The 25,405-nt window shown below is 38.8% G+C and overlaps 2 protein-coding genes across 2 annotated transcripts in view; one reads left to right on the plus strand and one right to left on the minus strand.

The window, feature by feature from the left end:
* LOC118832811 (connector enhancer of kinase suppressor of ras 2-like) overlaps positions 1-25,405 on the minus strand; it is a 566,603-nt gene that overhangs the window by 490,121 nt on the left and 51,077 nt on the right. The window lies entirely within an intron of this gene.
* LOC118832812 (thioredoxin, mitochondrial-like) lies at positions 23,643-24,140 on the plus strand. The gene has a single exon (XM_036740171.1). The coding sequence runs from the start codon at positions 23,643-23,645 to the stop codon at positions 24,138-24,140; it is 498 nt and encodes a 165-aa protein (XP_036596066.1).

Genomic DNA, 25,405 nt, shown 5'->3' on the forward strand with positions numbered 1-25,405 from the left:
TTCTAGCTATAAAGCTAGATCGATTTGATGGATTTTTAAAAATTCTCTGGTCTCTCCCCACATTAAATGTTACTTATCTCCCTCTTAATCTGAACATTTGCTTCTAGTGTTCTCTGCACTACTAAAATATAAAAACAAGCGTTACCTTCAACACATAGCATAGTGCCCAATGCACCTGTGTTTAGTAAATATATTTGATTACAGTATTCTGATACTTCAATTAATCCAATTCTTTCAAGCCATCATCAAAGCCTACAATTGGTTTACCAATAGAATTTCTTACTCTCTACCTCACATCTTTTGGTTTCTAGACATATCGCACACTGAGAAAGATGGCCAGACCCAATGCACCTTATCAGTAATTCTAATGGTTGCCATTTAACTTGTAATATTTAATACTAGAGCAGCATGCTGTTTCCTACAGTTAAAACAATAATTAATAACAATAATAAATAATCGAGACTGTAATTTCACAAGAAGTGTTGATTCATGTGGAAATGTCACCTTCCATTTCAATTTATGCAGAGCTTGAGTAAAGAGTGATTTAATAACTATTCACATACAAATCTAGTCCCTGCATACACAAACAGAGAATAGGGGCAGCCTCATGTCATGGTGACTAGGCTTGGAGTCAGGAACATTGACTCTCAAATTCTCTAACATGACTTGCAAGGTCCTAGGAAAGCCACTTAATCTCCATGTGCCTTAGAGACATAAACTCCCTAACACTCTTTAGATGAAATTTCAGATTTATCATGCCAAAGTAATTGTTTCAAATAATAACTGGTCTTCCACTTGGCATGAATAAATTTATGACTATCTTTTCCCCCACTTTTTTAATGTTTAAATGCAATATATGAAATTTATACATTGGGTAAAGATATAGCACAACTGACAAATCTCTGCAGTCCCTTCTAGCCCTAAAATTCTATGATTTCAAGTTTCATTTTCCTTAATGCTTAAGTTAATTTCCAATCATATAGATAGGCAGATAGATATAGATATAGATATAGATATAGCATATCTAATATACTTTTCATAGTACACTGTAGCAGTCATGTTTATTTAGATTCCATAAAAATCAACCACCGGAATTTTTTAGTGCCTTCCTCTCCCTATATTTTATACACCCAATGGAATAACACAGATCATTAAAATGAAACATTTGATCACAAATGACAACAGATATTTCCCTTAAAGGGTACCTCTTGTTTGCAGCCACAGTACGCTAACAGTTTGCAGGTGCTAAATTACATACTCTAATAATGTTCACACAATTGGCCAATGGCTGATTCAGTCAGCCATATGTCCCTGTCCCCTCCCTCTCCCCCAAAAGGAGGGCTTGCTGCTTCATTGTACACAGTTGGTTCATTGTAGAGCAATTGGCACAATCATGCACCTGCAAATAATTGCCAGCCCAAACACTAAGTGCATAAAAATGGAGGTCGCGCTTTAAAATGGTCATCCTAAAAATATAGCACAGTAGGAGAGCAGATGTTCAATGTACTTCATCTTGTGGAAAAGAAAAGCTTGAGGAAATGTGGGAGAGGAGAAAAAGAGAAGGGAGAAGGGAGAGGGGAAAAGAGGAAGAGAGAGAGGGAACCTACATGTTCCAAATTCAGAGAGTCAAAGAAATAACATTGTCCTGATTAAGAATCTCATCTCCTCATCAAATCAAGGAAATTAAAGACATTTTAGAAACTTTGAAACCTTCAAGTTCATTCCCTCACTGGGGCAAAAGTAACCAAGGCCAAATTTCACAGTTCAAACCTAACACAGCCAAGCTAATATAAACTGAGTTACAGCAAAGTCAAAGTTTTCCGATATATTTATGGTCCTTCTCTTTGATCAACTTAAAGCCTTCTTTGTTTAATCATGCCAAGCACACTTATCCATCATAGCAGCAGGCTCCAATATGGCTCTCTCCTCTGGCCTGTAAAGGACTTAGCTGTCAATGGTTGAAACCACAGTAATTAGTTGAATTAATGCTCCTTGCCTGAAATGAACTACAGTTCCGCTTTTCGGGAGGCACTGGAACCGACACATTCTCTAGAGACTCTACATGTAGCACTGACTGTTAAATCATTACTGAGGCCTCATGAATTCCAGAGCCAATAACTGCGAATTTCCCATTGAAACAAACAACTCAGACATATAAAGATACCTTTGGCCCTGCACCATAAAAATCAAACAACCATCACAATGGTTTTCCCCTATGTTTGGTCAGACTTAATGTCTGTTGAATGAATACATATGAATGCATGCTTGATAAGAAGGCACTGATTCCACAAATTTTAGTACCAAATGTTAGTACAAGCTGGTTCTACTTTAAGAAAATTCAGTATAGAAAATTCCTAGTTTCTAAAAGATTTGCGATTCAATAATTCAACCTTAATACAAATGTATTCTTTGCAATACCAAAGGGCTGCCGCCAGCATAGCCTTCAAACAGGCAGCACAGAGTAGAAAGAGCAAGAGCCCTGGATGTGCTGCTAGCAGAAAGAAAGCTGTGTGGCTCTGGGCAAGTCACTTAACCTAGCTTAGCCTTGGTTTCCTCGTGTGTAAAATGGTGATCCTTCCCAAGGCTTTCACGAAGAGCCAATGAGATCAGCTCGCAAAGATTAACACATTGCATCAGTGATCATTATTATTACTATTATTAAATAACTAATTACTCACATGCATTTCAAACAGAATTTGATCTACCAAAAAGAAAAGTTACTGATTTCTCTGGAACTCCATGGCCCAGAGAGGGTCACTTGCACAAATGCGGAAGCCTTTGGTAGAAACCATGCGTTTCATGCTTCTTCCACCTTCTCATTTCACAGGATTGCTGTAAGGCTCAAATGAAACTCCATATGTAAACTGCTTTGTCAGCCCTAACTATTCACTATTGCTATAATCCTACATCTTGCTACCATACAGCAACATTGCTAAATCACCCTCTCGAAAGCAAAGCTATAGCAACACAACTTAAAGAAATCACAAACAATCATTGCTCCCATTGCAATGGTATTTGGAGGATTGTGAAAGGTGAAGAAGGTGGAGTAGCTATTACTATCCCAGCATAACAGATGAGGAAACTGAGGCTCAGAGTGGTAAAGTGCCTTTCTCATCATCCTACCACTAAGGAGCACCCAAAGCAGAAGTTCTTTCTGTTGTGCCATGCTGGAATGCCATTAAACATTAATCCTTTTCCATAAAATATTAGTGGAGAGCCCGCAGGAATATGCCACAGTCATAGGCCTTCCTTTGAACAAATCCTAATTGCAGGATATCTTGAATTTTGAAACCAAAATATTCACTTGCTGTTAAATATATTGAAAGGCATCATTTGATATAGGGCGTAAATTAACTGCCCTTACTGGGCAGGAGCTCCTTAAGGTCTTCAAAATAACTCTTAAGGTCCACCTAAGTATGTACCTCATCTTGGACATGGCCCCAATAATACTAATCCTCACTTTTCTAGAAGCCACATAAAAGAGAGTAAGTAGTTTGAACCCAAAAACCTGAACCTTCAGTGTCTTTTGGCAAGGGAGAGATGAGAAATACCTTTGTAACTTCTCTCAGCTAAGTTCCTCTTAGGGGCTCCACAGTTGGGGGTACTAGGTCAGCACTTGCTAAGTGTGAATTTCTGATGGACTTCTCAAATGACTATGTATAGTGAACATACTTGGATGGACAAATGGATTGACTTAGGATAACAAGCATTTACGTATTTATGAAATGCATTCAAAATATCTAAAAATGGTTCAAAGTCATATGTCAAGATTTTGATCTTGATACATGACTTTGTATCACAAACTCCAATGACAGTATCTGTTAGTTAAGGTTCTCCAAATTGGTGCAGACAGATGCATGGAAGCATGTAAAAGCTCCCTTTCTGAAATTGCAAAGGTCTGAAAGTTGTCTTATCTGATAAACTGATAAACTTACTTTCAAATTTATTAGAAGTTCAGATATTGGGTTGGCTTTCTCTTTTCTTCTCTTTAACTGTGCTGTAGAAGTCAACCCTAATTTTCCCAAAACCTTTACTGTTCCTTAAAGGAAATATGCTTAGGCCTAAATCTTCATATTCACAAAGGGAGTGAATGACACAAGTCCCTTTCACTTAGTTCTTTTCTCCCCTAAATTTTCCCAGGTCTTACAAGTAAGCAACATCATTTATAAAACTAGAGGGCAGGATTAGAAGATTGGTTCTTCACCTTTTTTGTATCATGGACCCCCTGTAATAGGACAGGGTTAGAGGAGGCACAGCAAGAGTCAAAGTGGTAAATGGCAGGTCCTCAGACCAGGAAAAGCAGACCTGAGGGGAGATGCTTGGGGAATAGGAGTAGCTGTTTAAAGTGAAGTACTTGAAAGGCAAAAGTGGCCTACTTCAAAATGGAGCTTTAGGCTGGCCCATCCTGTGAATAAAAATTACTCATGAATTACCAGCAGCACCCCCAAAATCCCACAGGCCAGCAGAAAGAAGGAACTCCTCCACTTGGATTTTGGAGGACACAATGGCAACATCTTCCTGAACATGCAGAGGAAAAATTAAGCCCATTATACATATACATTATGTGTGTGTATTTCATGTATGTATATACATATATATTGCTATATATGGAAAGGGGGAGGGGAGGGTAATTGAAACAAACATTCAAACTCCTGTGAATTAACTATGAAAGACCCAGCTCTTCCCACTGAATAGGAAGCAGGTAGAGCTCCAAGATGTAAAAGGCACTTAAGTGTTCAAATACTCTGCCTAAAACGTAACATCCAAAACAATGCCAGTCCTCTTAGGGAAAGCTCATGAAATCAGGAAGGAAAGTTCCATGAACCAAATAGGGGATCATTGGTGAAATATCTAACAGAAAAGATTAAGAAGTGATGGACCCCAAAGTCCCTCCTTCAGGAAATATCTAACGGCCCCCTTCCCTAACCTCAGTTTTTTCTACCTTGGAATAAAAATGCAAAGTCACTAAGGGGTTAGATCCCCTTCATCCCCCTCAGTGGAATGTAGAAGACTCCAACCCATGCCCCAAATTCTAAGGCAACTTGAGAGTTTTGAAAGTCAGAGCTGGGATGGTGATGAGACTGGGCTCACTCCTACCCACATTTTACCCCAAATCAGCAATTTTCCATGCATAACTTTGCTACATTATGATAAGACATTGCCTACTTGGTTTCGAAGCACATCTGACAGTCACATATAAGCACTATTTCTACCTATTAGGGTACTATTTATTAATTTACTAGCTACTCTTGGGTGGCTCTGGAAACTTACTCTGATGCTATTTGTTGTGGAGGAGAATCAGAATATAAGTAGAATGGAGATCCCTGTATTAACAGTCACATAGAAGTCCTCTGAAAATGATGTAAATGAAATGCTTTCATGTTTGTTCTATAATGCCTAGTCCCTGTAGGGCTCAGATTTTAAAACAAAATTTAATTACATATTTGGTCCTCTCATCTGTTTTCTTGGTCTAGAATTCTAAAATTTTTCCTCATGAAAAAGGTTTCCATACTGTTTTTCACTCCACAGCATAAAAGCAGCATATCTACATCATATTTTTAAAAGATAATTTGGCACACACCCATCTTGCAAAGTCATATATGCTGCAAAGTTGGAAGACCTTAAAGATGAATTTCTCATCTAGGGAAATTTTGGGATGTGTATAGGCCAATGTGGATCTATTTGGACAGCATAAAAATGTCAGGGAAGGGTTAAGCTGTTCCCAAAATGCCAACTCATCCTTAAACAAATGAAATGCCTTAAGGGATTTTCCATAAATTCACTGAATATTCTTAATGCTAATGACAGCAAGGAGACAGGTAGGAAATACCACTCCACCTGCCTTGAGCTTTCCTTGCAGAAAAAGGGTATTCCCCATTATTTCTCCCTACAAAGAGAGGGAAATAGTTTAGACATGGAATGGCTTTCATTTCAGCGGGAGCACTGCTAGCCTGAGAGCATTCTTCAGAAAAACATTTTAAATGTCCTTGCTATGCCAATCAAAAGATGGGTACAAAGGCCACAAAGGCATGTATGGCATCAAGGAGCCTACCACAGATATGTATACAGGCATATGTCCATCTGCCTGCCTATTCTTCAAGTAACTGAGCTCCTATCATGTGTAGGCACATAGAAGGGTGGGGACCTATAAAGCCAATGGGTCACTCATAGACATGTTAAGAGCTACTTTCAACCATCACACACAGGAGGAGGCACCTGCTTGGTACAGTGTGGATGGAATACTGCATTTAGAGCCAGAACAATGAGACCGGCTGCCTAATTTTATACTCACGTTAGTTGTTATTTTTCTAGCTTCTTGTCCATTAACAAAGTCATTACCCTTCTTAAATAATATAAATTCTTAAAATAATTTGCCATTAAAAGACTACACAAAAGATAGCAATAATTAGGGTTGGATTGCTCCAGGGCTCCAAAGTCCCTCCCAGGCAGGTCTAGACTAATGATCCTATGATCCAGGAGGCAGATAGCATTTGTTAGTGGGCAAATTCTGACACTCAGATCATCCCAGAATATGGGAAATAAGTGAGCACCATTTCGGTTCCCAGCAATTTGACTTCCACTCCCACTCTACTACTGAACACTGAAACAGAAACTGCTCTTTCCTCTCTGTCTCTGCCTCTCTGTCTCTCTCCATCTCTCTGTCTCTCTTTCTCCCCTGTCTCTCTCCTCTCTCTGTCTCTCTCTCTTCTCTGTCTTTCTTTCTCTCTCTCTCTCTCTCTCTCTCTCTCTCTCTCTCTCTCTCTCTCTCTCTCTCTCTCCTCTCTCCTCTCTCTGTCTCTCTCTCTGCCTCTCTCTGTTTCTCTGTCTCTCTCTGTCTCTCTCACTCTCTTATAAAAGCTCAGAGACTTCCTGACTGTAAATATCCTTTTCTCAGTCCTCATCTTCCTTGGTTTTTATATAGCATGTGACACTGTCACCAGATTTTCCTTTGAATTCTCTATACCCCTGGCTTTGGGGAAAGGACACTTGCTTCTCCTACCTCTTAAACTGCTCCTAACTTTGTCTCCCTCAGAATCTTCTCCTATGGAGTATAGTGAATCCCCAAGTCTCTATGGTCAACTCTCTTCTCTCTCCACACTCTTTCCCTCAGCAATCTTATCCACTATTACATATCCAATTTTTGTCCTCTGTGGAGATAATCTGGCTTGCCAGTGGACTTTGTGCTTCTTTGCAGAAACATTTAAATATTTTTCTTCTTTGCATCTTTGAGAATAAAAAAATTCAAAGTTCAGAAAAAAGAGTATCAGAGAATGCTTTTGAAGTGAGCTGTAACAAATGGTTGTATTTTTCATATGCAGTATTCTTAATGACATATTTCTATGCTGTTGTGAACGTAGCCAATTCTAGGATATTATTTTCTGTAGTAGAGAGGACAGATCGCATGGGAATCCAGGGTGATGCCATGCAAATCAGAAGAGGGCTCAGACACATCACTGAAAAAAAATTCTACTTGGTCACACCACAGCACTAGAAAAAAAAAATTTAGACCATCCAGAGCAGTTGGTAAATTCTATTTAGTGAGACCTGATTATGAGAGGAAACACTGCAAAATTATAATTGTCAATTCCCTAGACTTAATGCTTTACCATTTTTGCTATCAAGCTAATGTCCTGCAGAAGGCCACAGCCATTGGGCACAAGAAATGGCTGGATTTGCCAAGACAGTCTGCAGCTGTCTTTGGGCTCTGCAGTTGTACAGTAAGCTAGAAACAAGGAGTCACATAAGGGTTTAATGAAAAATCAATTATCTGGAACCCTGACCACGCATCATAAACCAGCTGCAAGGCAAGGTTCTTTGCACACTCTCCTCCTTTTTCTTCTTTTTCCCTAGCCTAACAGCTCAATACTTTTTTTCTCAATACTAATACCATCACCTCTGTCTGTGTGGCTACTAAACATAAAACCCAAGCTACAAGAGTGGTTTGAGACCATTATAACTGAAGTGTAACTTATTGTATGCTAATAGATGGCCAGAGAAGTATGCTAAATTGGTAAGCACTTTGGGAGAGGCATTGACTTTTCTATCTATTAGGATGCTATTTATTAATTTATTAGCTATTCTTAGGTGGCTCTGGAAACTTACTCTGATGCTATTTGTTATGGGAGGAGAATCAGTACAAGGAAGGTCTGTATTGGACTAATTCAAGGACACTTTGTTCCTAAAGTACCAAAAAAGGTCGAAGGTTGTCTCAACTATAAGTGGCTGCACAGCACGGCCCCAAGGACAGTAAATCAAACCAGAGCTAAGGAACTTAGTCATATTGCTCTGATGAGGCTGCTTGTAGAGCAGAACTGCGAAGTGAGGAACTCAAAACACTCAGCTCATCTATAGCACAGAATTGTACACCTTGCATCCAGTGAATGAGGACAAGCACCTGGGAGATGAAGGGCTTGGACTAGAACTTTGAGGTCTCTTCTAGCTTTTAAAGTCTAAAATCCTATGAATTGAGAATTTGGAAGAGCGGTTCACTACAGATGGTGTGATCCTCAAGATGACTTTTGTTTGTGGAGGACATTACATTGATCATATTAAGGCTCAGAAAATGATAAAGCCTTTTCAATGAGAACCATTAATAAGGCAAAAAAGATCAACCTACCAATCCATACAGGAAAAACTAAATGGATGAAAAATGTCTGTCATCTGTCATGCAGATGGATAACCAGTCCAACAAATTAACATCTCAGTTTATAGAGTTGGGACAGGGATTGTGTATGTCCAACAAATTGGGCTCAGAATTAAATAAGAAGAAGAAATCAGGGTAAATTGCATTTGAGAAATTATATAGGATTCATTCACATTTTATAAAATTACAGGCATTCTAACATAAGCTCACTGTAAATGGGCAGATGTGCAAGCTTCAACAAAGGGAAACTTTATCAAATATTTTTGCTAGTGGCAGATACAAAGAAAAAGGATTAAATAAGAGAAGTCAGAATAACAACTTTATAAATGACAGATTTAAACACACTCTGATGTGCTATAGAAACAGGAAACTACCCCCCCCAAATAATGTGAGTGGTATTTTTCAATACAGGGAATTTGCTATAGCCATGACCAAGATCTCTTTGGAGAACAAGGCTGTGGATAGCTAAGTAAATCTTATAGCCTATCTCCAAGCAAAAGCAACGTGCATTCACTACTTAATTCAGCATCCATACATTAGACTTTGCAGTGATCCATCAATAGTCCCCAAAATGGTTCTATGGAAAAAGCCCCTAAGCATAATAACAAGTACAGAGAAGTCCTGGAGTGGGGCCACATGCATTGATTAAAGCTGCACCCAGCATAAATCAATGTAATTAGTAAATCAATTTTGCTCAAGACCAGAACATTAACCCATTCAGGAAAGATGCTTCCTATTGATACAGAAGTCACTTCTTTCTTTTTCCCTATTCCTTTCTGCAACACAGAAATTCAGTTTCTAAAGCACGAAGAATTACCAATAAAGCTTTTCAACTTTTCTAGGGAAAGATCAGCTATTTGGTTTCAGTTTCAAGCCTCAAGGTTCAGGGAGCACAGTCCTTGAAGCTGTTGGTTGCCTCTGCAATACTCAAGAGGGAAAAGAGTCTTCAAAGGTTTGCTTTTCTTCCCTAGATTTAATTTCTCCATATCTAAGAACGTCCAGACTACATGTCATGAAATCTCAAGAACAAAATCCAAGCTACAGCAGGAATCCACAGCTAAATACCAAGAAACAAACAAACCCCAAAACCCGAAGTAGAAAGGTATGTTAGGGGCCAAAGGATATAGATGCAGGACTTAATTCACTCTGAAATCATTTTTTCACACATTATTATGACCTTTAATTAATAAGCACATTCATACCAAATAAAAACCACAAAACATGTAATGCCTACAAAGCCCTCTGAGCAACAGGCTTCCACTTGGAAAGAAGATCCTCTATGCTAGATCCTGTATCTATGGTATCTAAGTCAAGGAACTGCATTGATAAAAAGATCACAAGATTCTGTGGAGACATAATACGCTAAACTTATCATTACTCACATATGGCCTTTCCACTTCATGTAGTATTTTCAAATGGGTCAGAATCAGTGAATATATTAATGATGATATTGGCCATTTGATAAATAAAAAAATTCTAACCTAAAGGCAACATATTATAGTATATTGGAAAGCTTATAACTAGAGAAAATTCAAGACATTTGACCCATAGAGCAAAAGTAAAGTAATAATTAGCTTAAGAGTATTCAAGTATAATAAGTAACTACATCTGAGAAGGTTAACTCTGGCAATCCCAAATCCTAATACCGCCTTTGAAAGTCACTAGATATCTTTAGAACACACAGGTACATTTCACTGATTCTTCCTATATGGCAGCAATGTATCATATTTCCAGAAGAGTTGTCCTGATCAGTAGCATTAGCCAAGCAGTGATTCTATATTTTCTTAACAATGCTTATTTCTCTCAGTTTCTATATTTCTCTTACAAGTTTCCTCTTTCAAAAAAAGTATCTTGATTTTTTAACATGTATTTTTCACACTTAAACACAATGAAACTAGGGACCAACTCTGTCAACTTAACTCTCTCTAACTTTTCCCATTTCTTTTTATGTATGCTGCAAATAAATACAACTTTCACAGGTGGTCATTTATACTGGGAGAAATAGTGGGAAGTAAATGCCCAACTGGCTGAAATCTCGTATAAAAACTATTTTTGCTTTTATTTTCAAAAGCTTGCTCTAGGATTCCATTTACATCACTTTGTTTCTTTTGTTATTTAATGTAGAACCATGTTTTCCACTTCAGGAAAATTGGAAGCTTAGTTTCAAAATGACTTCCTGCATAAGTAGCAAATTTAAATGTATTGGTGAATTATACGCTAAGTTCAAGATTGCAGAAATTTCCATTTTCCACAAAAATTAACATTTTTATTCATCTTTTCAAAGGGTGCAATAGAGGTTGGTACCATTAAAGAAGAATCTCGATGCCAGCAGTAAGAGGAGGAGAGAGGAGAAGAAAAAGAAAGGGAAATCACTTTTCTAAGAAAAATATTAAGCGTATTCTGTCATTATGTAGCTATCAAACCCCAAGAGGGCAAACGGTAAGATTTAGGTAATATGGGAATTATGGAATTGAGATTAGACCACATCCTTCCTCCCCAAGGAGTTTATAATCTCATGACCATATCATAACTACTGGACCTCAGGCATGTCATAGCTTCATTCCTAAATTATCCTGAAGCTCCCACTATCAGTGATTAACAGGGATAACTTTAGGCTTAGGTGTTAGAATTGAGACAAATTCAAATATTTTCAAGTACAAGTGTTAATGACATAAACTTTGGGTTTTGTGGTACCCTGGGGCTACTGCCATATCTCTGTGGAAGGAGGTGTAGTCTCTCTATGTATTTACAAGGTGCCATTTTAGGCATGAATGCGTTCTGGGGAAGATGTGTTTATCTTCCAGTCTTCCTGCTTCTAGCTGCAACTCAATCTCTGTTGATTTTTCAGAGAGTTCAAAGGTAGGACCAGGCTGTTAGGAACATTAAATAACAAATAAAGGCATTCATATTCATTCCAGGAAGCAATGGAGAGTCACTGGAGTTTACTGAGTAGGAGGGTGACCTAGATAGTGAGCTCCTTGAGGGCAAGGACTGTCTTTTGCCTCATTTTGTATCCCTACCACTTAGTATAGTGTCTGGCACATAGTAGGTGCTTCCTAAATGCTTAATTTACTAACTAGACAAATTACTTTGGCAGCTGTGTGGAGGCTGGATTGAAACAGAAAGATACATGAGACTGGGAGACCAATTAGAAGGTAAAAGGCAAGGGGTGGGGAACCTGTGGCCTTGAGGCCACCCGTGGTCTCATAGGTCCTTGGGTGCAGCCTTTTGACCGAGTTTAAGTTTTACAGAACAAATCCATGGGAATTTGTTCTGTGATGTTTAGATTTGGTCAAAGGGCCACATGTGAGGGCCTAGAGGGCCACATGAAGTCTTGAGGCTGCAGGTTCCTTACCCCTGTAGAAGGCTATTAAAATAGACAAGGTAGGAGATGATGAAGACCTGAACTAGGGGAATGACTATGTGAATGGAGAGAAGGGGGCATATTGAAAATATATTGTAAAGGGAGAAATGACAAAACCTGGAAAAAAATTAGGGGTAAGTCCAAGTACAAAGTCAAGGATAATACCAAGGTTGTGAGCCTGTGTGACCAGGAAGATTGGTGTTGTCCTCAGCAGTCATAGGGAAGTTCAGAGGAACATTCAGGGAAAAGAGAATGAGTTCTTTTTTGGATATGTTGAGTCAGATGCTTGGTGGATATCCAGTTTGAGATGTGTAAAAGGCAGTTGGTAATGAGGGACTGGAGCTCAGGAGAAAATCTAGGTGGGGTGGATATACAGGTATGGAAATCATTTGATGGTCTGGATGATCACTGAACATATGGGAGTGGATGATATCACCAAGCAAGAAAGAAAAAGAAGAAAATAGAGCCCGGGGGGCAGCTAGGTGGTGCAGTGAGTAGAGCACCAGCCCTGGAGTCAGGAGGACCTCAATTCAAATCCAGCCTCAGACATTTGACACACTTACTAGCTGTGTAACCTTGGGCAAGTCACTTAACCCTAATTGCCCTGCCTTCCCCCTAGCAAAAAAAAGAGAAAGAGAGCCCAGGAAAGAGCATTATGGGATACCCATGGTTAGTGGGAATGACATAGATGAAGATTCACCAAAGAGGATGAAGAAGGAATGGTCATATGGGTAAGAGAACCAGGAAAGAAGAGTGTCATGAAAACCAAGAGAGGATAGAGTATCCAGGAGAAGGCAAGTAATAATTTCAAATGTGGCAGGGAAGTCAAGAAGAATGAAGATTGAGAAAATTCCATTAGATTTGGTCATTGAGATCATTGGTTACTTTGTAGAGGGCAGTTTCAGTTGAATGATGTCAGAAACCCAACTGCAGAGAGTTTAAAAGACAGTGAAAAGACAGGAAGTGAATGTGTCATGAGTAGACAGCTTTCTCAAGGGGTTTAGGCAAGGAGGAGAGGAAAGAAAAGATAATAACTGGTGGATGTGGTCTAATCAAGTCGGGGACTTTTTAAGGATAGAGAAGACAGAAGCATGTTTGTAGGTAGCAGGGAAGGACAATTAGGAAATGGAAATGATTGAGAGGGCCATCTTCTGCAAAGGATGGGAGGGGATGGGATTAAGGGCATATGCAGATAGGTTGGTTGGGGCAAAAATAAGGGCCAGCTCTTCATCTGAGAATGAAGTCAAGGAGGAGACAATGGAGCGAGAGTTTGAAGAGTAAAATATCTGAGCAATATATGATATGGAGGAGGAGGGAAAAAAGAAGCTCTTGGCTAATGGTGTAATTTTTTTCAGCAGAAAGGTTGGTGGGAGGGGGTGCCATGAGAGGCTTGAAGAGAGACAAAGTTTGAAATGACCACTCGGAGTTTTGGGATAATGAATCAATTAAGGAAGAGAAGAATCCTCTTGCCGAAATGAGGGTCCAAATAAATAGATCAACTTGTAGTGGAACCAATTGGTACATTTTCACGACCTTCTCCAGCTCCGCTCAGCAGCATATGAACAGGAAAAAGAGAAGTAGAGGGTGGGAGTAATTCAGGATCAGGAATTGGTAAAATAGCGTAAGCATTAGGATAACAGAGCAAGGGATTTGGCAGTAGAAGAGAGAGTAAGAGGCAAATTGGTTCATCTATCACTTAAGACAGGGAAGGGATGATGGCCTGCGATAGAAATGAAAAGTGGAGGAATGAAGGTGGAATGAGGATAAAGAAGTGGTGTAAAGATCATAAGGCATAGGGAAAGAGGGAATGATAAAAGATTATAATTAAATAAAGAAACTTCAGAGTTTATACACATGGAGAATAGAACACTGATGGCAAGATCAAGGGTTATAGCGAGACCACTTCTAGAGCAGAGGACTAAATAAGGGGAATTGAGTAGATGGAGGAACTGGAAAGTTAGGGTATTTGAGGAAACATCAATATCGACACAGAAGTCTCCTAGTATGAGGGGAAGAGTTGGGAATAAAAGGCTACAAACACTGAACTCATTGAGGAATTGGCAGATAACAACTACCAGGTTCTACACTAGGTGATAAATTTGGGTAGCATGAACTTCCAAGGAAGAGAGGTCACTAAGTGACGGGTTACCCTCTACTGGAGCACCTCCTATAACAGGGAGCTCACTGCCATTTAATATGGCCCATGCCATTTCTGGTCATATCTAAATATTATCAAGTTCTGCCTTAAACAGAATCATAGTTTTGCAAACAATCATAGCAATACCCGCAATATGTGTGCCTCAGGAATGCCAGTGTATTTCTAATGTAATCTAAACTGAAGTCTGAGCTGGCTTTTTTCATTTTATCTCCTAATGTTACTTCTGAGTCTTAGACAAATCCTTCAGTTGAAGAGTAACATGGAATTACAGTTGTAAAACATGTAATGCTGTAAGCCCACTTATGGTCTCCTACTCTCAAAATCATGAAGTGTGTGCGGGTTGATTTACTACTTACCTCCCCTTATTCCAGACAGCCATACCCTTTCTTCTAAAATGGAAGGAAACAAGTAGGCTGCCTTTTCTCTTAATTAAAGAATGTTATAGACCTCACCCTACATAGCATGATACAACCCTTCATATTCACTTATCTTGGGCTCCTACATTCTTTATGCCTCAATGCCACTTGTTGTCGGGACCTTCATTTCTGTAAAGCACACTGTCCATGCTATTGGCCCAATATGACATCATTCTGATCAGGCCTATCAATTTATCACCATATCACTGATGTCAGATATCTTGGCTAGGTAGTGAATTACATGTTATATAAAGACCTTGACTTTGTAAACTCCCCTTTTAAGGTCCTCAAAGTATTTTAATTAATAAAGAAATGGAATTAAAGGCCTGATTTGATGGCAAATAAAACAGTGGTGGTAGAACCTGGCTTAGTCACCGAATCTTTCAAGGCACAATCTGACATTTTCATCTTAGTATCAAGAAAGGTTTAATGGTAAGCCATGTAGTGTGCCAAGAGTGATAGGACTCACCTAGAATGAGGGTAGCATCAGACCAACAGCAAGGAAAGAAAGCATTGCATGTAATCTGGGATGTATTGTTCATTAACGTCTCCGCAATTATATTAAGAGCTCACAGGGGCAGGAACAATGCCTTATATCCCTCCATAGAATAACATCAATGTTGAACACACAGTTGCATGCTCAATAAAGATTTGTGCAATTGATAGACGTGGGAAAACCTTCTTTCTCCCCATTGGCAAGCAGCCACTTACAGAATCCATAAACTCTTTAATAAATACAGTTTTCTTTTTTCTATAAACCTAATAATTATCAACAAACAGAAACATTTCAATATACAAATACAAACATGAAATTGACTTGTCTAAGAAATGGACTAGACCAGAGGTATCAAACTCAAATGGAAACAGGGGCCACTAAAACATACAGAAGGTTCCCTTTCAGCTACACACCGCTTTAGAGAACCTATGTTTTACTGTATTTTTACTTATTTTGTTAAATATTTCCCAGTTACTTTTTAATCTGGTTCAAACTTCACTTGGGAGTGCTGTGGACCAGCTGTTGCCAGCAGGTTTGACACCTCTGGACTAGAAATGCAGAATAAGATATGCATTTTCAGATATGTGTTGATTTATTTTGCTAGACTACACATACTTAGGAGCAGGTCGGAAAGTAGTGATAGATCAGAAAAAGATCAATAAAAATTTTTAAATGAATAGAAGAAAAGAAAAATGTAGAAAGGGACACAAATCAAGCAGTTTTGTTACTGCCTTTTAAAATTTATTGTCCATACACTTTCATAAAACCCAATGAATTTCACAACAATTTTGTCAAACAATCCCTTTTTTAAAGTTGGCAAGTTCACAGATACTTGGCACAGGTTAGGGAGGGAGATGATGTAATGGTCTTTCTGTAATAGGACATGACAAAGCGATAGCAGGCAAATGATACTGAAACAAAAAAAAATGTTACTGGAAGGACAAGACTCAGATCCAGGTTGGTAAGATTAAAAACAATTAACATTGCCCAGAATAAAGTCAATAGATCAAAAGCCACATGTTGAATGGTTTCTATAAATTGGGCAGCCATAGTCTTTGAGCCATCCTAAATTCAGTCTCCTAAGGATATCTACATTATTTGCAGGAACTAAATGACTCACTGAAAGTGCTCCTTCCTAATCCTTCTTCAATTACAATCCTTTTCTTCTTTAAAGATCTGTACTGTTTTCACTACCATCATAGTAATATAGATATATAGATAGACAGATATGCATATTTACATATATATTTTTTAAAAAACAACCTTCGGAGTCAAACAAGACAGACATTGATCAAATCCAGCTGCATTTGCAATTTGCACATTAAAGGGGATTTCAGATGAAGGAGTTTCACGTAATTACCGGACCATACCTGAGTCTAGGTATAGTCAGTATTGCAGTAGAAATTGTTTCCAACTATTTGTGGGCCACTGGGCCCCTGGTGAATAGCAGATGGACATTTATGGAGCACTAGTTGTGTGTGTGTGCCAGGAAGACTGGGCACTGTGTAAGGAAATATGACAAAAGAAAAAGAACCACAGAATCTCACAGTTGGAAGGAAGTGCATAGTCCAATTCATACCAGAACAAGAAAAAAATAGCTGAGAAATGGTCATCCAGCCTTTGCAATGAAGACCTTCAGTGAGGGGAAGTAGATAAGTGTCTGTGGAAGCTCTTTCCACTTCTGAACAGCACTGTTTGTTAGGAAGCTTTTCCTTGAATCAAGCCTGAATTTACTTCCTTGCAATTGCCACAGGGCTCCTAATTCACTTGAAGTAACAGGCAATACAAAGTGAACAAGGTTTAAGAATATGTATAAAGCAAATAAATCAATACATAGACAGAAGCAATTTAGCACAGAAATGCTGCGGCAATGAAGTAAAGTTTCTAATGAATACCCTCAAAGGAACTAAGGGAGATTTCTTGAAACAGCTAAATTTGGAACAAAGTTTTCAAAGACGTAAAAGTCTCCAAAAAGTTTCTACTATGGAAAAGTCCAAATTTGAGAGAACTATAGATTTAGATCTTTTCCTCCCATGATTACAAGAAGAATTCTTTGGGAAATCCACCCTTGATTGTCATGGGGATCAGGAAGTGGTAAAAGTAGAGGAAGGGGTTGAGAGTAATATTTTCCATACTAATAAGGCTAAGCTTGTAACCCAGAAAATGAGATGCAGCCCCAAATATTAAAGGATCCATCCTGTCCCCACATTGGCATGGAATGATTTTAGGAGCTATGTAAAGCAAGCAGAGAGAGAGGGGATACAAGTCATAGATAGCAGTGTGGGAAGAGTGCCCAGTCTAAAAAGATGGGAAATGACCAGGGTAGCCTAAGTAGGCTGGAGAAAACAAACTAGAAAGTAGTAGTAGAAAAGGAAGTTAGGTAGTGAAGTAGACAGAGTGCTGGCCCTGGAGTTAGGAAGACCAGAGTTCAAAATTAAACTTAGATACTTACCAGATGTGTGACCCTGGGCAAGTCACTTAACCTTTGACTGCTTAAGTTTCTTTAACTGTAAAATGGAGATAATAACAGCATCTACCTCACATGGTTGTTTTGAAGATCAAATGAGATAATATTTGGAAAGTGATAGATGAAGGAGGAAATTTTGACAAAATACAGTACTCTCAGGCCAAAAATACTAGAAAGCAAAAGAACAAATGAATGTTTCCTCAGTGTGGTGATTGATAGGTAAATATAGATATAAAAAATGAAGCCAAGAGCTAACATCATCTGGAGAAACACTAAAGGCCTTTCCAATAAGATCAGGGGTAAAGTAAAGATATCTACTGTCATTACTATTATTTGATATAGTTCTAGAAATATATATATATATATATATATATATATTGCATGTAGCAAAAATATAAGAAAAATGATTTGAGAGAATAAGCATAGACAAAGAAACAAAATTATATGAGAGTTTATTTAGAGAACTTAGAGATTAATGATAAACTCACAAATGTCATCAGCCTTTCTTTATATTACTAAGAAAACTCAGCAGAGATAGTAAAAGAAATTCTATTCAAAATTAATATCTGGCAATCCACTTAACAAGACATACATAGGGCTTATATGAATAGAGCTCTACAGAAATTAATGAAAGCATAACTGGAAAGGAATTAGTTGCTTGTGGTTGGGCCATGCTACTATAATAAAAATGATAATACTAACTAAATTAATGTATAGATTCAGCACTAAAATAATTGAAGTACCAGAGAACCACTTCATAGAAGTAACAAAATTGTAGTAAGATTTATATGGAGGTACAAAGGGCAAGAACCTCATGGAAATCATGAAAAAATGGGAAGAAAGGGGACTTAGCAGTACCAGGTCTGAAATTTTACTATGAAAAAAAATCACCAAAACTATTTGACTATTAGATAATTTTTTAAAAGGAGGACAGATGAAATACATTAAGATCTAGAAGCAATTGAACACAATAACCTAACATTACTTGTTAGTCATGTCTCAGTTTTACATTTAAGTCACATATTTGAAAACTAAGGTGTTTTCTCTGCTATTTTGCTCTCCTTGTTGGGGCAATTAATTTACATTGCTTAAGCGTCTAGATGAAATATTTAGAGTTGTGTCATGTCTGTTGTCCATTTCCCATATTCCATTTCCAATAACTTATTTAAATACTTCTGAGTTAAATCATTGTAATTGTATGTAAAATCTTTTTTTTTTCTCATGATTCTTTTCTTTTTTATTATAAATTCTAATCTTATATCTGAGAATTCAATGGTCTCACTGTACACAGACAGTTGACTCATGGCTAACTCCTGTATTAAAAAGAAATATTTTCCTATCATCTAAAATGTAGTCAACTTCCTTTTTTGTGACATCATGAGGTATTCACAGTATCTACCACCTACTAATTCCTTTTATGAACAGAGTATTCACACTATAGAGAAGCAAATCTGCTGTATAATCTCTAACTCTTAAGCCTATCTCATTTCTTTCTCCTATGCTATATTTCAGATAGATTGATAGATATACCCCATCTTCACTTTTCTCACCTTTGCATAGAAGTCACCCAGCATTAGACTGTAGGTTGAAGAGTCTTATCAAGTCCTTCACAGAATTTCTTTACCACACCATCTACAGTAACCAATGTTGTTGTGTGAGCTATATTTTCATGGTGATTTTTTTTTGCAAATACTTATCATGAGCACTGCAATATGTGATAATCAAATATCCAAGGAAATAATGTTTCTGGTACCTTTGGGGAGTGCAATGAAACTCACTCTGCCAACCCTGTTCTTGGAATATCTGATATGCTATCTTTCCACTTAATTGCAACTTCTCTCCTTCTTCTTCTCCTCCTCCTCCTTCTCCTCCTCCTCCTCCTCCTCCTCCTCCTCCTCCTCCTCCTCCTCCTCCTCCTCCTCCTCCTTCTTCTTCTTCTTCTTCTTCTTCTTCTTCTTCTTCTCCTAATTTAATTTATAGCAAGAATGTCAAGATAGCTGTGATTCATCTCCTCCAGAAGTATGTCCATTCTTTGGTCATTGGACAAGGTTCTTACATTTAGAATAATAATAGTCAAATTAAAGTGTATTGACTGTCTAAAAGTGGTGATTCTTAGCACTCTCTGCTCCCCTTTTCAGCACTATACTATCATCAAGCAGAAGGCTGCACATGACTAAGAGTAATTTTTTTCCTTTGTTTCAAGGGTTGCCAAGGCCAAAATAATTTTCATCACAAAGTGGCCAGTCTCAAAACTCTTAAATGCTCAAAACTGTGTGAGAGGTTGTAGATGACACAATAGAAGTAAAAGACATGGTCTGATATTCAAAGAACTCCCTCAGGAATCTTACAGTCTTGACTCAAAATCAATCAAAATATTCAAGTAACAAGTATTATTTGCTAAATTCCCACTGAGCCTATACTCCCAATTGTTAGTGTCCTAAAGAGTTAAACCATTTCTAAAAGGTCAGCAATCTGATTACAGCAGTGTATTCCCTGTAGAATGTGACCCACTTTTTGTTTGTTGCACAAGGATGTTGAGATCATCAACTAATATATGTGTAAAAAGCTGAACCTTGAAACAACCTTTCTTAAACCTTGGTCAAGTTAGAAGGGAAGCGCTTTAGACTAGCACCCTGGTGATGTAAATAAAAGAAATTTCACACCAGCATTTAACTTCATTACAGAGTACAATAAACACATAGCAATTTTTGGTTTCATCACTCAAGCACTAAAGGTTGAGAGAAAAAGCTATATTAACAGAGGAGGAAGGTTAGGAAAGTGACTATGTTGGATGCTGGAATGCAGTGATTACCTCACTACAAGTGTGCTGTGGATATCCCTTTGCTGACCTTTTCCCAACCATCCACTTCACCTCAGTGAAATTCTTCTAGGTCAGTTATTCTATGAGATTCTAAAGAAAGATTTGTAATTGATTTGTGGCTCCCAAACTAAATGCTAAGTGTTGGTCTTATACCCTGAAACATTAGGCAGTATGAGTTGAAGGGATGCAAAAGGCCCTCTTTACTAAATAGCTACCTAATTAAACATGGTAGGTGGTATTCATCAATCATTCCTCAATACTTCACTGGATCCATAATCTCACTCATATGGGTATTCCCTCTACCAGCATAGATCACAACAGAGGATTATAGATTTAGAGCTCACAAACCACTCAGTCTAATTCCCTTCATTTTAAAGATGACAAAACTGAAGCATAGAGAAGTTAAGCGACTTGCCTTCCCATCTTATTTGATTTTTGCTTATGTCTTTTGATAAAATCCATTATTAAGGGTCTACCCAATGCAGAATATAAGACCCTTGGGCACAAAGTCTCTCTTGTTAGGTCCCTAATGTCTAGCACAGGGCTTTGAACACAATTGCATTTATTTTTATTGAACTGGACAAATTGGCTGGGATTAATTTATCTAAATAACCCACTATGGCCCACGATTAACTTCTGAAGTTCAAGACATAGAAAAGATTCACAGAAGCATTGGCTAGAATGGAGAGTATAAAGCATGACTACTATCCAGAGCCTGGTAAGAGGCTCTGGGTACTCAGGGAATAACATGAGAGTAGTGAGCTTCTCAGAGAATGAAAAAAGGAGATGAAGGGGACAAGAAGATTTCTCCACTTGACAACATAGCTACGGCCTCCAGCACTTGGATAGCCCATTTGTGGAGAATTTATAGGTCGACCTGGACAAGAATCCCACAGGGCGAGAAGCATCCTGCCTTAAAATCCTTGTAAAAAAATTCTTCTTTAGAACTTCATAGAAGAAGTGACCTAGAAAAATTTCAGTGGGGCAAAGTGGATAGTTGAGGAGAGGTCAGCAAAGGGATATTCACAGCATATTTGTAGTGAGGTAATCACGACATTTCAGAATCCAACACTGTCACTTGCCTAAATTTCCTAGTACTCAGTAACTGTCTCATCCATCAATGTAACTTCTTCCCTCAACCTTTAGTGCTTGAATGATGAAACAAAAGATTGCAATGTGTTTTTGCACTGTGTAGTGAAGTTAAGTGCCACTGTGAGGGCAAGGCCAACTACTTAAAATTTCTTTACTTATACCACCAACAAATGGCCTTCTCTGCGTCTACGAGAATAGTCAAAATAATGACATCCCAATTGAAGAAGTTGGAGCTGATCCTTTGGCACTTTCCATACCTGGATGCATTACTGCAATGCTCTTTTGTTAACAGCTTTCTCTTGAAGATACCTTTTGCCATCAAAAATAAGATTCCTAGGATTGAGTATTTAGAGTTGAAGAGACCTGAGAGGTTATCTAGTCCAAACCCCTCATTTCATATATGAGGAAACTGTACAAAGAGGTTAAATGACTTGCCCAAACTCACACACGTAAGATCTAGGAATCAAACTCAGATGCTATAGCTCTAAATTCAGTACTCTTTTCACCAAACTACTAAGGGCTACAACTTGGAAGTGCTCAGAAATGTATGTCAAAATTATATTTGATAGGGTCTAAAGCTATTCTGCTCCTGTTTGACAGCAAATGGCCAGGTCACTCTGGACTCTAAAAGAGCAGTGTGTGTACCACCTCAAATCTATTGGATTGGCTAATAAGAGAGAAAAGGAAAGTAATAAATGTTGGAAGGGATGTGGAAAAATTGGGACACTAATGCACTGCTGGAGTTGTAAACTGATCCAACCATTCTGGAAAGCAATTTTGAAACTATGCCTAAAGGACTATAAAACTGTGTATACCCCTTGACCCAGCTACAGCATTACTAGGCTTGTACCCCAAAGAGATAAAAAGGGAGGGGAGGATCAATTTGTACAAAAATGTTTATAGCAGCTCTTTTTGTAGTGGCAAAGAATTGGAAATTGAGGGGATGCCCATCAATTGGGGGATGAATGAACAAGTTGTGGTATATGATTGTAATGGAATATTACTGTGCTATAAGAAATGATGAGCAGGCTGATTTCAGAAAAACCTGGAAAGATTTATATGAACTGATGCTGAGTGAAGTGAGCAGAACTAGGGAACATTGCACACAGTAACAATACTGTATGATGATCAAATGTGAATGACTTGGCTATTCTCAGCAATACAATGATCCAAGACAATTCCAAAGGACTCCTGAGGAAAAGTACTATCCACCGGCAGAGAAAGAACTGATGGAATTTGAATGCAGATGAAAGCATACTATTTTTCACTTTCTGTATTTTTTCATGTCACCCCTCCCTTCAGATCTGTGCCTTCTTTCACATGACTAATATGTCAATATGTTTTGCATGATTGAACATGTATAACCTATAAGATATTGCTTACTGTCTCAGAGATGGGGAGTGTGGGAGAGGGAAACAGAAAATGTGGAACTCATTTTTTTTTCTAAAAATGAATGTTAAAAATTGTCTCTACATGTAACCAGGGAGAAAATTAAATATCATTTTAAAGAAAGAGCAATGTGTGGCCTCCACTGGGACTTGGATGTTAAAAAACACTTATTCTTACTACAGAGGACAATGGGAAAGTCACCATTTTCATGGAAGTATTTTCTGGACTTTCTATTCCTTTGGTACCTCCAATCCAAGGGTAAGCCATGAAACAGTGCGTAGACTGAGGGTATTTAATGGACATACAGCCCAAAATTCTACTTTGCCCACTATCTTGTCACCCATTCTTTTACCTATAGCCACAGACAAACCCTAAAAGTGTGAAAACTGTTTCTAAACGTGTCCAAATAGGTAATTAGTAGCCAAACCAAAAAACGAGAGGGCCCTGTGGCTCAGCTCCTGGAGCGAGACGATTGCTCCTCTCACCGCGCGGAGAAAGAGGCGGAGGAGTAGGGGGGGTGTGAAGAGGCTTCGCCAAGAATGGGTCCCATTGGCAACAGAACGGACTTATTATTTCGTCTTCCAATTCAGAACTCTGAGAACGCGCATCCAGAGGTAGGCAGCGTTTCTCGTGAGGCTGAGGTAGGAGGAAGAGGGAGAGGAAGGCAGACAGCCAAGAGTGGCTTAGTATCTGTGTACCTCTGAGGGAGTTCAGACCCACCCATCCCATTTTCCCCAGCCCAGATTCGCTGGCTCCTCCTCCTCTAGCCCTTAAAGCTAAGTCAAACCCAGTTTCATGGCTCAGCGCCTGGTCTTAAGCAGGTCCTTGGCCCTGTTCATGGCCAGGAAGCTGCCTATGCGCCGTTGGGCTCCCCCTTGTGCTAGGGTCCTACAGGCTACCCCGAAAAGCACTGGTATTCGGGAACCAAGCTTTGTCCAGCTCTTATATGCTACGTGCGTTCATAAGACTACATTCCACATCTGGGATGGGTTGGATTTTCAGGAGAGGGTCCTTGACAGCAGCATCCCAGTGGTGGTGGATTTCTATGCCCAGTGGTGCGGCCCCTGCAAGATCCTGGGGCCTCGGCTGGAGAAGATGGTAGCCAGGCAGGAGGGCAAGGTAGTGATGGCTAAGGTGGACATTGATGAAAACACTGACCTGGCCGTTGACTTTGAAGTGTTGGCAGTGCCAACAGTACTTGCCATCAAAAATGGGGATGTGGTGGACAAGTTGTTAGGGCTCAAGAATGAAGAACAGATTGAGGCCTTCCTGAAGAAGCTGATCAACTGTTAACCAGGCAAGAGCATGGATTGCCTTTCTTTATCTCTGGGGCCCTGAGCTTTTTGGGGGTAGGGATCACAGCTATCTAGCCCCGTTTGGTCATTCACTGACCTTCATCCTCAATCATGGAAACTTCCCAAACTCTGCTCAATTCTATCTGACTACATATTTAAGGAAAGGGTACTGATGCCCTTTGGGGAAGGAAAGGCCCAGGTCCCCCTCTTACTTCTAAACCTTCTTCTTCATGACTGTCACCAATCCCACCTTTATCTAGGACCAGTAGAGTTGGTGGCTCTTAGGTAGTTTTTGGAGAGAACTTTGCCTCCATGAGGTTGTTCAATAGAAGACCACCCTGTTAGAGCTGTAAGAATTTTTGTCTTTGTCTTCTGGTGGGTCTTTGAGTTAAAGAAATAAGGCAGGATTCTGTGTCTAGTTGAGGCTTTCTCCTCTACTCACATTATACATTTTTTAAAAGAAAGTAACACTTACTTCTCTTGTTTTTTTTAGGTCTGATAGAAAACTTTACTAAACACTTCCAACATCTTGCAAAGAAGAACAAACCCTAAGCCTCCATGCTAAAATTCCCTTGTGACAACCAGAACCATCTCTAGAAGGCACCTCCTTACATCCTTCCTCTTTCTTTCCAACTACAAAGACATAACAGCAAGAGCTGGAAGGAGGGGAAGAATTCTCCTAAGCCCTATAGGCTAGAAGAGCCCTGAAGCATCACCTTACTTTATCCTTGGCTGGTCCTTCAGCTTTAACAGCAGGAGGCTTAAATGGACATGTTGAACACTAGGGTGGTACATTATTTTTAAAAAATAATAAAATTTAAATTAGTTCCATGAGTGAGCCAATAACCTGATCAGAAATGTGTCAGCTTATTTTACAGTAAGAAGTCTTGAGATTTAGAAAAAGAATTTCAATCTACCAGTTTAATGGGAAGGGAATGAAAGGAGTATAGAATTGGTCTCTTCTAGGCTTTCTAGTATTTTTCCCAATGTATTTTGCCTTTTTTGCCACAACTAAACTTCAAAACTCCTCAAAGGTGATGCCACTGTGTAAATTTCAACTGCAGAATTTTCCTTAGCTTCTTCAATTGCAGCATGTGGGATCTGAAATGGAGGATAGGAACATTTAGGAATTGACTATATTTCATCTAATCCCTTTCTTCAGGCATCAGTGATGAAGCATGATAAAATGGTTCCATTCACTACCCTCCCTCTAGTTTCAAAGGTCAGTCTGCTGGGTGATGACGTCTTCTCCTGTTCAGAGAT

This window comes from Trichosurus vulpecula, chromosome X, assembly GCF_011100635.1.
Source record: "Trichosurus vulpecula isolate mTriVul1 chromosome X, mTriVul1.pri, whole genome shotgun sequence".
Lineage (NCBI taxonomy): Eukaryota > Metazoa > Chordata > Mammalia > Diprotodontia > Phalangeridae > Trichosurus > Trichosurus vulpecula.

What these genes read in the sequence shown, in the direction of transcription:
- LOC118832812 (XM_036740171.1), top strand. Translation starts at nt 23,643, where the DNA reads ATGGCTCAGCGCCTGGTCTTAAGCAGGTCCTTGGCCCTGTTCATGGCC.